This window comes from Lissotriton helveticus, chromosome 4_1 (genome assembly GCF_964261635.1).
Source record: "Lissotriton helveticus chromosome 4_1, aLisHel1.1, whole genome shotgun sequence".
Classification (NCBI taxonomy): Eukaryota; Metazoa; Chordata; class Amphibia; order Caudata; family Salamandridae; genus Lissotriton; species Lissotriton helveticus.
Genome location: NC_136063.1, coordinates 1602836733 through 1602852251, shown reverse-complemented (window position 1 = coordinate 1602852251; position 15519 = coordinate 1602836733). Strand labels below are relative to the sequence as shown.

Sequence of the window (15519 nt, the reverse complement as noted above, 5' to 3'; positions counted from 1 at the left end):
TGGCTGAGGTGCCAGAGACTCCAGAGCTGGAATTGGTGAAGTCAGGGGTGCAGGAGACGCCTCCCTGGGCACAGATGAATCCCTCAACACCGGAGAATGTACCAGAGTCACCTGCGGAGAAGGAGAGGGGAAAGGCCAGATGTCATCGTTTCCATGACGCCGTTGGACTGGTGAAGCTGACCTCAATAACTTGCCCTTTGAAGAAGAGCATCTGGACCCCTGAGACCGCTTCTTCTTGTATTTTTCGGACAACCTCGAGGTGTGCAGGGTCAGTGACTTCAACTTAGTCCACTTGCGGACACACTTTTCCTTCTCCACCCACGCCATAAATAACTTTGCCTCCCTTTCCTTAAGAGCCTTTGGATTCATCCATTGAGAAGACGGGCATACCTCGACGTCATGATCTGACAACAGGCCCTAAAAGCAATCTTCGTGGGGGTCTGTGAGGGGCATATGCCCCCCACATTCCCTACAAGGTTTGAACCCTGACTTTTATATGTTGCCATCGTACTGCTACAACTACAGATCGACTGTAACAATGTTAACCTACAAAGAAATGGAGAGTCCTAGAAAAACGTTGTGTCGACGGCACAGAAAAAAGGGAACTGGCGTCAGCACGCCGACGAGGTCTTCTTATGGCTCCGATGATGAACCGTGCTATTGTAACCTCCTGCTCAACGTGGGAGAGCTGTGAAAAAACCTTCAGTGGAACACTGGTGCAAGGGTGAATTCAAAAGGTGAGAAATCCACAGGCAGATGTATCCAGCAAAAATGTAATTCACATAATCGATTTTAATTTTCCTTCTCTGACTGCAAAGGGAAAGGAGTTTGTAAACACCAATCCCCATGTTAAAAAAAGATAAGCAGCAATTGTCAGAAGACATAGCCTGACTATTGACCCTTGTCTTTGAAGCAGGGTAAACGTAATACGATAAATAAGAATTTAAAAAGGTATCTTTATTGCCTGGACTTCTGCAACCCTGAACCCCCCCCCCAGTTTGAGAAATGATGTTCTAGTCCCCAAACAATGCATAATCATGCAGCCTATTCTAGACCTAACATTTGTACACAGGTACATAGAATTGCAAAAATTCCAAATGGCAACATTGTCAGATTTTATTCCATTGTTGAGAAGAGGGCTCTGCTTGGCAATAGTAGAGATGAAAGACACTTACTTTCAGATACCCATACACCCCTCACATAGAGGGATATGATAGGAGGGGAACATTACCATTTCAAGGGACTGCTAATCAGAATCAAATCCACACAGTGTTCACAATGACACTAGCAGTGGTGGAAGAACACTTGAGGAGACCTACATACATGTCTACCCTTAACTGTATAACTAGTTTGCTAGGGCAAGCACCTACTACCAGTGTCCGCATAATTCACAAGGGTGGTATCCCCGTTACACAAGCAAGAATTCACTGGAAATTTGGGAAAGTCATCTATCCTAGACACAAAGAAAACATTTCTGGGAGTGGATCTGGACAGTAACTTACCCAACATCAAAGAGAGTACAAGCAAACCTAAGGCAGGTTCACCTTTACCAGACGTCACAAGTGCCAACGGTGAGGACAGTCATGAAGATACTAGTAATTACAGCATCTGGCATCCACCTCCTTTCAAATGAAAGGCTACACAAGAGGACAATTCAAAAGATTAACCAACCAACAGTCGCAAACACCAAGGAATTGGGAAGATCTAATGGTTGTTAGTACCAAGGTCAGCAAGGAAATCGAATTTTGGAATGCAGTCATGATGAAGGGAAAAACATTTCATAGCAGCCCTTCCACAAGCCATCATAACAACAGGCACCTCACACAGAGTGGGAAGTACATATGTGTGTGCTCATGATAAGGAGCTTCTGGTCAGCACAGGAAATTGTCAACCCTCTGGAATTGAAAACCACCCTCCAAGCACTGAAATCATTTTCAGAGCTAAAGGCAATGCAAAACAGTTCAAATACTAACAGACAGCACAACACTGATGTTCTAATTCAACAAACAGGAATGGTGTACAGGAGTAATAAGGGTTTATTTTAGGGTTCAGTGATGGGTAGTGCTGAGGAGTAGTAAATGTTTTCCTGTTTAGAAAAGAGTAGTGTTGAGGAGATGCAAGTATATTTTTGGGTTGTGTAATGTTACAGGCTATTCTGGATTATTTTTAAAAATCTATTCGTATGTAAACTTGATAGAATGCAATATAATGTAATGTGTGGTTGTAGTTTGCATTGTAACTGTAAATGTCATTATAGGGAAAAAGAATGCACTGTAAGTGTAGTAGTTGCTGTGCATGCATATTAAGTGTACTTGGTGCTAGTGTTCAATGTAGTAACCTGTATTCTTCACAGCTCAATAAAGGGATACCTACCAAAGCTACGAGAGATTCAGTCCCAGATTGACTACTCAAAGAACATGCCACCATGTTTGACCCTGTAAACAACTCTACAATACAATATCTATGAATGTATCTATGTCCATAATTCACTACAGGAGGAGCTCATAAACCATACAAAAAAACCAATCTGTCTCCATCAGACCCAGCTAGATATCAGCCTACTACTACCCTACCACACTTGGCCACACATCTGAAAACGGTTGTGCCTTTTAAAATGCAATCTTTTTTTGTCATCCTTTCAATCTGGGTTCAGAGTACTACATGATATGGAGACAGCATTAGTAGGGTTCGGTGATGGCATTGTGGACTTCATTAATCAAAGGCGATGACGGAAACATTGGATGCTTTCAAAAGGATCATGGCAATCTTTTGGAGTGCCAATCTACTGTAAGCAGGGCCTCTTCAGTAACTACTTAATGGCTTCAGTTTTTGCTAGACGGTACAACAGGATATTCTGGGGTCATTTATATTAGCCCCAAGTCTTTCAGAATATGGCACTATACAGGGATTTGTGATGTGTCCTGTATTATCAAATATCTCACACCAATCTTTGTTCTAGCAAAAGACTTCAGTTTATACTCTTATGTATGGTTGGCACACAGATAAATGAATTTGCAAATGTTTTTGATATCGAAAATATATCTTACCTCCAAATAGCAATTACACAATCCAATAAAGGGATCTTTAAAACACTTTGCAACAAATTATAATGAAGAAAATGTCTTATGTATGGTTAGCACACAGATTTATATTAGATTCTTCCTAGATCCTTGCTCCAGTAAGCATCTCAATATTATGTTTGGTGCCATCGAGGGTTGGATGCAAGGCAAGTTCTGTACAACTCAACCAATCCAAAACCAGCTTTGTTGGCACAGGCATTAGATAAGACCAAGCTAATCCAAACGGCTTCCATTTTCTTGAACACACTAGAGGCTCTGCACTTTAGATTTATTATATCTCTGCCAATAAATATCCTACCTAAAAATTACAATCAATGAAATGTGTGAGCTTATTGCTGCCCTTCTCATCCATATGGCAGAACTTTATCTTCACACATTTCAGGAGATAAAATAATTTGCAAATGTTTTTGATATAGAAAATATATCTTACCTCCAAATAGAAATTACACAATCCAATAAAGCGATCTTTAAAACACTTTGCAACAAATTATAATGAAGAAAATGTCGATCAGGATACAGTATAAAACTAATCCAAATTGGGAAAGAAGTGTTTTATAGTAGTCAACAAGCCTTTTTACACTCAGGTTACCATGGAGTAAAATGGGCCCAGAAGGCGGCAAATTCATATTCATCTGCGGAAAAACTTTACTTCTTGCCTTCTTCATGCTTTATGTGGCTCTGCAGAGATTGCATGGGGTGAGCAGAAGGATTTGTGGGAAAAAATACTAAGAAACCTCCCTTTCATTAATGTCCCACACAATCCAAGGTAGGACCACATCTTTCACAGGATACATTATTTTACATATTACTGCACAACTATCAAACACAAGAAATCAAAGGATGAAATAAGTATATATTTTAATATATTACACTTATTATATTAGCTCAACAGTTAAAGTGGCTTGACAAGATATCCATTCAACCCATATGAACCTCCAAATCAGACTGCATTTGCAAATCACTTACTTTTCTGAGAACATCTTTGAGCCGGAGATGATCAAGAAGTAATTTACCAGAATACACAAGCCTTTGATCCTTTAAAGACTGGGAAAAATAAGGGAAATTAGTTTTTCAAAACACAGATTTAAAGCTGCAATGATTATAGAGACATTGTTAAAGTAAGTGTAAAACGACAACTACCTCCAGTCTAGAAAATGTAAAAAAAGACCATGCAAAAATGGTTTCTATGTATGGTCATGAACCTTGCACAAATGGAACTATTAATGTTCCACTGCTCAAATTGCTTTCTAGAATGGTAATCTGATGTTCCATATGTTGGCATGAAAATATCTCCCAGAAACTGGAGCATTTTAAGCAAACATTAAAAGAGCTATTTGAACAGAGGTTGCAAAAAGGCAATTATAAGAAGCAGAAATTTAAATACATCAAAACTGTAAAGTCAGTCATACATAGCCTTTATTTAAAACATGGTGTCAATGTTAAATTGTTAAAACAGTGAAGTATGAACATTATTTGCACTACAGATTGGTATCTACTTAATGGTTTCAAAGTAAATTCATTAAATAACTGTGTAATGGACTAGAGGCCCCATTACAGGCAGGGTGTAACATCCATGTATGTGCCACTGCGCCCCTCTAATCAGGTGCAAAATGGGACTGTGGGCCCTATAGTAATGACTGTGCTGCCCTCTGGACAGCCGGGAAGCCATGCCTGCCCTGAGGGTAGCGCCCATTCAGTGAAGAACAAGTTACTTACCTTCAATAATGATGTATCTGTAAGAGACATATGAAGTTATAGATTCCTTACCTTAGAATTACCCCCAGGCGTCAGACTGGATCCAGAGACATTTTTTCGTAGCAGTACCCCTGAGCTTCCGTAGGTGGAGTCGTCTGGATGATGTAGCGTTGTCTACTTTGACGCTGCCCCTGCTCGCCGACGTCAGTTATGACATGACTTTCCACGCAAGCAGAGCCATGCAAGACACTGACCACTGGTGCACGTAACTAGGGCCCTGTCAGGGAGTCCCTATCCCTAGAAGTCCTTTCACAGAAAGCGGAGGATGGGTGAGGTAGTAAGGAATCTATAACTACATATGTCTCTTATGGATACATTCTTAAGAAGAGAAGTAACTTGTTCATCTGAAAGATAGTGTAGTTATAGATTCCTTACCTCAGAATAGATACCCCAGAAATGCCAACCCCGGTGGTGGTTCTGCGAACTAAGTTCACACCAGGAAGTCCTGGAGAACAGAACAGTCAAAAAAACGGTCTCTCTGGACTTGGCTATCCGTGCAGTAATGCTTTGTAAACGTGTGCAGGGATGCCCACGTGGCTGCCTGGCAGAGGTCAACCAGCAGAACTCCACGTTTCAATACAGTATGGGTACTGTCGCCCTGGTAAAGTGAGCGTGCAGTCTATTGGAGGATCGTCTTTTGCCAAAGAATAGCAGATCTTGATGCATAAGACAACCCATCGAGAGATGGTATGTTTGTGCACTGCCCGACCTTTCATGGTACACACATAACCCACGAAGAGTTGATCTTCCACCCGGAAGGCTTTAGTACGGTCAAGGTAGAAGGACAGCGCAGGTTTTGGGTCCAGACGGTGGAGTCTCTCCTCCTCCTTGGAGGGGAGCGAGAGCGTGAAATTAGGTGGGCAATGTGATGGTCTGACTTATGTGGAAAGAGGTAACCACCCCGCCTTCTCCACGTCGCGTCACCCAACGGACGAGGAGAAGGCGGAGAGTGACGATGCTTCTTTGCCTTCTTCTTGTGCTTCGACTTACCAGAGGAGTGCGAAGACTTCGAGGATGAATGGTGATGACTCCGCGACCGGTTCCACAAGCTTCCTCTTGACCAGGACCTTGAACGACACTGAGCGGATTGCTGGGCCTCCAAAAGCTTACGAGACTGCTCCCACAAAGACTTCGAGTTCATGGCTAGGCAGTCTGAGCACGACTCCGGATCGTGGTCACGCTCCAGAAACCTAAGACACACGAGGTGCGGATTGGTGACAGGCATCAGCTTGTGACAGCAGTCACAGGGCTTGAAACGGGTCCGGCGATGGGAGACCCCTCGTGCATCAGGAGTCGAAGACTCAAAAAAGATGTTCACAAAAATTTGGAAGAAGGTTACTCAAAAAACGACTAAGGGGCATACTCTCTCCGGAACTGCGCTGGCTGACAAGGAAAAAGAAAGAACTGAAGTCAGCACACAGGGGCGACGTCTAAGTAGACACCGCAACGGCATCCCGGCAATCAAGATGACAAACGCGGAGTCGACCTACGCCACCTACCGACGCGCAATGTACCTCCACTGGCACTATGAATAATACAAAGCAAACACAATGAAATGAAAGACTGAGCGCTGAAACTGTTCAGACATTCACCCCCTGTCACAGATCTGGTTGAATCCATTATGGTTCTTTAGCTCACTTCGCCACCCCAGATCATATCCGGCCATCTGCAAATCAGTCATGACCCTCATGGTAACAATCCAGTCCAAACTGTCAAGCCAGGTCTTCCCTGGAGCAGAAAAAAAGCATCCTGTTATGTTATGTTAACAAGGTTTTATATAGCGCTCGTACACCCAGAGGTTTCATGGCGCTGACTGACAGATGCTATCGAGGTGGGAGAGTTATGCATGAGCCTGGGTGAACAGCCAGGTTTTAAGCTGTTTTCTGAATATCAGGAGATTAGTGCAGGAACGGATTTCCATGGAAAGGGAGTTCCATAGTTTGGAAGCAAGAATGGCAAACCTGCGACCTCCCTGGCGTTGGAGTTTGCAAGGGGGAATGGTCAGGAGATTTTGATTAGCAGACCGGAGGTTACGGGAGGGAGTGTATCTAGGCAAAAGGTTGTTGATGAATTGGGGGCTACGGGCGTGAAGGGATTTGATGAGGATGCAGGCCATTTTGAATGTGACTCGTTGCGGAATGGGGAGCTAGTGAAGTTGTTTTAATAGAGGCCTTGCTGACTGCCAGCGTGGCAGACGATGAATCAATCAGGCGGCCTGATTTTGAGCCATCTGGAGGCGCTTACTGAGAGCGAGAGGGAGACCCAGATAGATAGAGTTGGCGTGATCCAGGTGTGACAGTACGAAAGCTATCACCACCTGGATCAGGGGTGGCTGGGTGAGCATCAGGCTAATCTTCCTGATCTTGCGGAGCTGGAAGAAACATGTGGACACTACCGTGCTCACTTGGGTTTTTAGTGACAAATCTTTGTCAATGGACACCCCCAGGCTTTTGACCGAGGTGGAGGGAGTGGGAGGGGATCCGAGCTCAGATGGCCAATAGTGCGGGCCCCAGAATAGTTGGCTTTTGCCATTGAGGACTAGTTCGGTCTTGCCGGGGTTTAATTTCAGCTGGTTGGAGTCCATCAATGGCGGATGTATAGCATAGTGCTCTGGAACTCCTGGATGGATTCGGGGGAATTGTCGATGGTGAAGATGAGTTGGAGATCGTCAGCGTAGTTGAATGTGACGGCTTTGAATGCTTTGAGGGACTGAATCAGGGGGAGCATGTAGAGGTTGAACAAAAGGGGAGACAGCGAGGAACTGGGACTGATCCTGGGACTGGTTTTGGGGTAACACCCCTCATCAGCCAGGCTAGCTTGAATCCAGAGGCAAAGTGAGCATGGGGACCACGTCTGGGCATACACTGCCAACTCCGGAAAACAAAGCAAACACAAGGAGATGATATACGGAGCGCAGAAACTTTTCAGACGCTCACCCCCAGTCACAGATCTGGGCTAAATCCATGATCATTCTTTAGCCACTCCACAGCAGACCCAGCCATATGCAAATCAGTCTTGACCCTGTCCCTCATGGAAACAGTCCAGCCCGGACTGCCAAGCCAGGGCTTCCCAGGACCGGAAACAAGCATCCTGAGACCGATATGGCAGAAATGATGTGGTGAGCAAAATAATTATGGATTAAACCCAGATCCGTGACGGGAGGTGAATGCTGGACAGAATGTTGAATATGTTCAATCATGTTTTTGTGTTGCATTTTCACCGTAAGTGGAAAGGGTATGCCCAGATATGGGTCCCGTGCTTGCTACGCCACTGGTTTCAAGTCAGCCTGGCTGATATAGGATGATGCCCCGACACCGGTCCCAGGATGCTTGTTTTACAGTTCAGGGAAGGCCTGGCAGTTCAGCCTTGACTATTCCCATGGACTCCACCGGGAGTCCATCCAGACCCTGCGTCTTCCCCCTTGCCATGGCTGTGATAGCTGCCCTGACTTCATGTAAAGTCACTGGGCTCCCTAGATCCTCCTGCACCCGATCATCCAGTGCCTGCAATGGCAGCGCCTCCAAAAATTCCCAAATATCTGAACGAGAGATTGGTCCAGGGTTAGAATATAACATCTCGTAGAATGTTCAAAACTGGGTGTTAACAGCCTCGGGGTCATGAAGTAACACCCCTGCGCCTGTCTGAACCTGCCCGATCGGCACTCCCCTGCTCTCAGACCTAATTAACCACGCTAGGAGTCGCCCGGACCTCCCCTCCTCCCTCTGCACCCTGTCAAGATGTTCGCAGTAACTATGCACCTCAATCTTCCTAACGCTTCGTTGTAGCTGGCATGGGCCACCTGCAGGCACTCCGCAGCAGTAGCCTCCAACCCCTGAACATTGTCTAGTCGCCGGATTCGACACTCCATATCCAACAATTCTTGCTTAATTTCCAGCTGTGCACCAATTGATTACCCCAGGCAGTGGCCACGTACCACCACTTTAAATGCCTCCCACTACACCAAGACAGAGGACTCCGACCCAGCGTTAACGCAGAAATATGTCTCAACAAGGGACTTCAGAGAGTCTCGTAAGGGGGCATCGTCCAACGCCAGCCGGTTCAGTCTCCACAGCGGGACCAGGGACTGCCTCCCAACAGGCTGATACGTCAGCAGCAGGGGACTATGATCCGATAAGTCCTACCCAGGTACTCTGTACGCGCGACAGAGGTAGGAATGCACAAGAAGGTGTCCAACCTAGTGTGAACCTGTTGCATGGGGGAGAAATAAGAGTATTCCATATCTGTCGCGTGTTGTAGCCTCCAGGCATCTTCCAGGCCCCAGTGACTAATCTAATTCTGAAACCCCGATGCGACTCGGTGTGTCTGAGCCCCGAACAGTGGCGGGTGGGATCTTTGCATCACAACATCCGTCATACAGTTAAAATCACCACCAATCACTGTATGCCCCCCAGCATAGTCGACCAACAGATCGAAGGCGAGGTGAGGAATACCAACTGGTCCACATTTGGTGCATACACGCTCCCAAACATAACTTCCCTCCCAGCCACCAGAACATACCTGCCTTCACTATCTACCTTAGTGCAGATGTGTTCAAAGGGTATCCCAGGCCTCACCCATATAAGTGCTTCCCTAGCAAAAGCAGAGTAAGTAGTGGCAAAAATTCGGCCTCTCCACTGCCTGCGCAGGTTAGCCACCTCACCTCCAGTCAAAGGAGTTTCCTGTAAAAGATAATAGAATGCGTTGTTTCCCGGAGGAATAACGTCTCCAATAGGCACTCAATTAGTAAATTACACTTTGTTTTCAAAATGAAAGTTCATTAAATCTTTGTGTAAGAGTTGATTTCTTTATTTTTCATATAAGTTTATCTTCATATTATTGTGTTCATAATATGACAAGCTTATTTATATGGTCAGCCCAATGCATTTCGGGCGGGTGCCCTTCTTCAGGGGACTTAATTTCTGAAAGCAATCAAGTAAAGCACGATTTAGCGATAGATTCGTTTGACTTCATTTAGCATAAATGTAAAAGTACATGTCTAAACAGTTATTGAGTACTAAGAATATTAAAAAGAGTGAACTTGGGGGGGCGTGGCCAAGATGGCGGCTTGAGAGGACGCGGATTGCGAGGCTCCCCGGCCCTGTGTCCCTACCGCACGATTTCCTGGCTGACACCCCCTTGCGTCCCTGCCCAAATTCGGCTCATGCCAACCTCGCTCCCTTGGGGGACCACTGGCCGAGTTTCTTTGGCCGACGACCGCTAGAACCCCGCTTCTCCCGCTGCTGCCACGACCGGTGCGCCGGCGACGAAGGTTAGAGCCCTTCCGCCGCACACCCACGCATCGGCGGCTGCGGACGCTGACCGAAGCACCACACCTGCGAGCGGCGGAACACAGAGAGGCGACTTGAGCGTCCAACAGCGGGGGGCCGCTCCAGGCCCCGGCGTGGGCCTCCAGGCGATCACCCGCGCCTTTTCTTGTCGGGCCTGCGGGGGCTTGCGCTGCGCAGAACACGGGCCGCCAGCCCGGCGCACCTCCACCAGTGCCCCCCCCCTCATCGGCTGCCTCCGGAGAGGACGCTCCAGGTCCGGCGGCTGCGCCCTCTCGGGGCCTTGAGCTCTCCGGCGGAGGCCCTCTACAAATTTAGGCCCCGGCGTGGGCCTACGGGGCGGTGGCGCAGACTCAACCCCGCCGCCCCCCCGGAGCCATAAACCGGGCGGACCATCGGTCGCCCGCCCCCCACGGATCTCCGGAACCCCCCTCGCACCTCTGACCTCCGGCGGGGGGGACCCACCTGTGCTGCGGCCTACTCCCCTCGGACTCTCCGAAGACTACGAGCCCCGCCGGAGGACTCTACTCACCCTCGCCCCGGCGCGGGCCTGCTGGGCAGCCGGAAGAGTCGCAGCCCATTGCGCCACACACGGCGGTCACCCTACGAGGCAGCGCCAGCCTTCCGAACAATTTAGGTCCCGGCGTGGGCCTACCGGGCGGTGGCACAGGACCAGACCCGCCGCCCCCACGACCCACCGGAACCCACCACACGCCTCAGACCTCCAGCGGAGGGGTCTCACCTGTGCTGGGGCCTACTTGCTCAGGCCCTTCCGATAGCTGCCAGGCGTGGGCCTGCTGGACGGCCGGAGGGCCCACCGTCCACCACGCCACCTGCTGCGGTCATCACACGAGGCGGCATCGGCCTGCCGCCTGCGCCCTGCAGCCTCCCCGCCCCCTGGCCTGCCGGTGGAGAAGCACTCCGACGACGCGGGACGCCACCCAGCTGCATCTTCCCATGTTGGTAACGGCCTTCTGGACGGGAGGCATAAGGTGAGCTGCGCCCTGCGACCTGGACTACCAGCCTTTCCCCTCCCCCGGGCCCTGCATTTCCTGTGAGGTGGCCCTCAGCTGCTGTGGACAAAAGCGCGGACTTGTTAGGCGGGGCCGTTAACTCCAGCTGCCTGCCGGCTACCTGCTGCCCACCATCTATCGGGACCCCCCGCGCAGTCCGTGGTTCCCTCTGCGACATCCAGCTCACGAGACTCTCTTCTTGCTAGTACCGGGGCTCAGTTCTCCTGCCTAGCGCCTAGACGCTCCCCCTGGGCCCGTATTGCTCTTCATCCACCCAAATATACCTTCGCTCGGCGTAGTACATTGCCCTAGCCCGGACAATCTGGTTCCCCCTACCATCAATCTCTCACTAGCTACTACGCACTCTGAGTGCCGCCCTTGCGACTCCCCACGAAGGACTCTTCCTCCGGACAGCCGCCCCCGGACTAGCCTGCGGACCCCCCTGCTGAGTCGCCGCACCTGACCTTTCGCATTACCCAGAGCCGGCTCCGCATCACCCGCTGACCCTCACGGTTGGCCTCGCTTCTGTGGCTGGGCGATCACTCGGCGGCCCCGACGACGCCCGTTGGCCGAACCCCTCATCCTGCTTGGGACATCATGACGCACTCTACTCGCAAAGGAGGCCAGAATGTTGTGGAACTCATGCATAAGGCAGCGGCGAAGGGAGATAAGACCCAACCACAGTCGTCCCCGAAGCCCCCCGCGAGCCCTCAGACGCTGGACGAGGATTCCGCTCCAATCACGAAGGCCTTCCTAGCCTCCCTTTTCAACACATTGCGAGAGGACTTCCAGACTTTGAAACAGGACATGGCCGGGGAGCAGCGCGAACTCCGTCGTGACATTGATGGCCTGGGAGAGCGGGTTGCCTCTCTGGAGGACGCTGATCAATCCCGCAGCGGGGAGGTGGAGAGACTCCAGCAGGAAATCCTACGACTTCAGGATCAACAGGTGGATTTACAGTCGCACTCTGAAGACTTGGAGAACCGCTCCAGGCGGAATAACATACGGGTCAGGGGTGTTCCGTTGAAGGCTGAAAAAGACAATGTGACCAGCTATCTCCAAGACCTATTCAGAGACATCCTGGGTGAGCCGAGCGACTTTGAAGTCCGAATCGACAGGACTCACAGGGTAGGCATAGCACGCAGAACACCTGCGCCACCTCCGGACATTCTGGCGTTCCTCCCGGACTTCCCTCTGAAGGAACGCATCCTTAGAGAGGCCAGGAAAGCACAGCCCATTAGGTTTCGAGATGACCCTGTAGCCCTTTTTCAAGACCTCTCTAACATCACCTTACAAAAGCGTAAATCCTTCCGACCCGTGACGAACTTCCTGCGAGATGCCGGGATACCCTACTCCTGGGGTCACCCGTTCCGCCTGATCTTCAAATGGAACGGCTCCCTTCATCAGCTCAGATCGCTCCGTGACGCCTGTTCCCTCCTAGGGATAGACATGCCGGAAGGTTCCAACTCCAGAGACGCCTCTCCGTCCCGGTCACAGGAAGACCCGTCTCGCCCTACAAGAGACGGCTGGCAGACAGTTCGCAGGAGGAGAACGCCGAGACCCATCCCAAAACCGGACCCGATCACGGTCGCCCAGGAACGTGAAGCTGCAGTACAGGAAGTGGCAGATAACACAGCACCCGATCTGTAGAACTTTGACCTTGTCGGGGGTGTGCTTTCACTCGCACATAGCTTAACTGGGGGTTGGGCCGGGAGCCGCCAATTGAGCTGCAGCCATGGTACCCCTTTCTTTGACTTTCTGCGGACCTGTGCCCTGCACGACTAGGCCCGAGACTTTTACCAGTTGTTGTTGGGGGGGTTGTTCTGGGAGGGGGAGGGGGGTTTGGGGGACAAGGGTTCAGAACTTGGAGGGAGTTGGGAGGGTCCACTCTGTTGGGGTTAGGGTGGCCGAGGGGGGGAGGGAGTTGTGGGAGGGGACCAGTACGCCATGGGGCCTTTACACACACCACGGGCTCCCTATGTTTTACGCCACTGCGCAGCGCCTTGCACTCATAATCCAGCTTGTTCCCTTGTGCCGTGGTGATGACTGATACAATTAAAATCATGTCTCTTAACGTCAAGGGCCTCAACAATCCGATAAAGCGTAGGGCTATCATCTCTTACTTGGAGAACTCTGAAGCCGACATCTGCTTGCTACAGGAAACCCACCTCTTAGCTAAAGATTGGCACCGGCTGCGCTCCCGCGCCTTCCCGCAGGAATTCTTCTCCTCTCTCCCATCTAAGAAAGCCGGGGTGGCTATCCTTATATCGCGGCGCTTCAAGGGCAAGGTGGGGGCCAAAATAGGGGAAATCAAAGGACGCCTTCTAGCCCACACTTTCCTAATAGGCGACACTGCATACACAATAGGCTCCATCTACTCCCCCAACACAGGTCAAGAACCCTTCTTAATCTCCGCGATCTCTGAAGCGCTTCAAGCTCCTCACACCCACATGCTACTCCGGGGGGACATCAACCTCGTCATGGATACCGACAGGGATAGATCGGGGCACCGCTATGGAGACACCGGGGCACTTTCGCAAAAAGGCGTTACTTGGCTGCATGATAGAGACATCTCGGACCTTTGGAGGCATACACACCCTCTCACAACGCAGTACACATTTTACTCACACGTACACCATACCTACGCGCGCATAGACCACTTCCTGGGATCATCAGGCCTCATTCTTCACATCGCCACAGCGTCAATTGTCCCGGCAGCCCTCTCCGACCATGCGGCATTGGAACTGTCACTCAGCGTGCCCAGGTCGCCACGCACCCCGGGGTCGTGGAGGCTTAATGAAACCCTCCTACAGAAGCCGGCGGTAGCCCACCAGCTTCATAAATGCATATCAGATTATTTGGCCACCAACGATACCCCTGATGTATCGGTGTCGTCCTTGTGGGGAGCCTTGAAAGCTGTCGTCCGGGGGGAGCTGATAGCAATATCGGCCTCGGACGCTAAACTTCGCAAGGAGAAGAGAGATGACCTGTCCGACAAGGTCGCAGAGCTGGAGAGAGCACACAGCCGCACAGGCGCCCCGAGAATTTGGCGCCAACTTAAGGCCGCCCGGGCTCAATTAGCCAGCCTCGACACCGACAGAGCGGAATTTGCCGCTCTCCGCCTCCGCCACACATACTATGTGGGGGGCAACCGCACCGGCCGGCTTCTGGCCAGCGCCTTGAAAGCCAAACTCCAACGCTCCAAAATCACGACACTACTGGACGACGCCGGCGACGCTGTTACGGAGGACGCACAGATTGCTTCAGCCTTTCGATCCTTCTACGCCTCTCTGTACAGCGCGGATGGGGCGTCACCGGCTGACATAGATACATATCTGCAATCTGCTGATATCACGCCGCTATGCCCGGCGAGCACGGAAGCCCTAGATGCCCCTATCCGTGCCGACGAGATCCTCGCTGCTATTGCGCGCCTTCGTCCGCTTAAATCCCCGGGCCCTGACGGCTTCTCGGCAGGCTTTTATAAGTCCTTCGGCCAGGTCCTGGCGCCTATCCTCGCCAGGCTGTTTAACTCCTTTGAAGGCCCGAGTTCCATCCCGCCCGATATGCTGGCAGCTGATATCGTGGTCCTGCCTAAGCCGGGCAAACCCCCGACGCATTGCTCCGCGTTCCGCCCCATCTCTCTGCTCAATCTGGATCTGAAGCTGTTTACGGGGGTGCTTGCGGCTCGTTTAGGTCCATGCCTCCCGGGCATCCTCGAACCGGACCAATCGGGCTTTGTCCCGAATCGCCAGTGCAGCGACAACACAAAAAGGCTCCTGCATCTCGTGGACAAGGCTCACTTTCAGGTCTCGGATTCTGCCCTACTAGCCATCGATGCAGAGAAGGCTTTCGACCGTGTCGACTGGACCTACCTGCGGGCTGTGCTACGACGCTACCGCCTGGGCGACCCGTTTCAGGCCTGGATCGCGAGCTGCTATCACCGTCCCTTGGCCCGTGTCCGGCTGGGTGGCCTCAAATCAGAACCCTTCGAGATACAGAGAGGTACCCGCCAAGGATGCCCTCTCTCGCCCCTCTTATTCGCCTTGTACGTGGAACCCTTAGCGCAAAAAATACGGGACAACCCTCACATTACGGGGATGTCTTTTGGCAACGAACCCCACGTGGTGGGATTGTACGCGGACGACATAATCGCCGCGTTGGACCGTCCGTCCAGCTCCGTACCGGCGTTCCTGGCGGAGTTGGAGCAATTCGGTGCGGTGTCCGGTTTCAAAGTTAACCAGGGGAAATCCTTGATCCTGCCTCTGGGAAGCCATGCTCTTCCCAACAGCCCGTCACCTGCCTTCGGCTGCAAATTACGGTCCACTGCTCGGCTTCCGTACCTGGGGATCACCCTAACCTCTTCCACGATCTCGACGGTCAATCATA

The 15519-nt window shown here is 50.7% G+C and overlaps 1 protein-coding gene across 1 annotated transcript in view; it reads right to left on the bottom strand.

Moving 5' to 3' along the window:
• The window catches only part of HERPUD2 (HERPUD family member 2), a 196490-nt gene that overhangs the window by 150998 nt on the left and 29973 nt on the right, over positions 1-15519 (bottom strand). The window contains exon 3 of the mRNA XM_078688226.1: positions 4047-4124. Within this exon, the coding sequence (XP_078544352.1) occupies positions 4047-4124 (78 nt within the window). The remainder of the gene's footprint in view (positions 1-4046; positions 4125-15519) is intronic.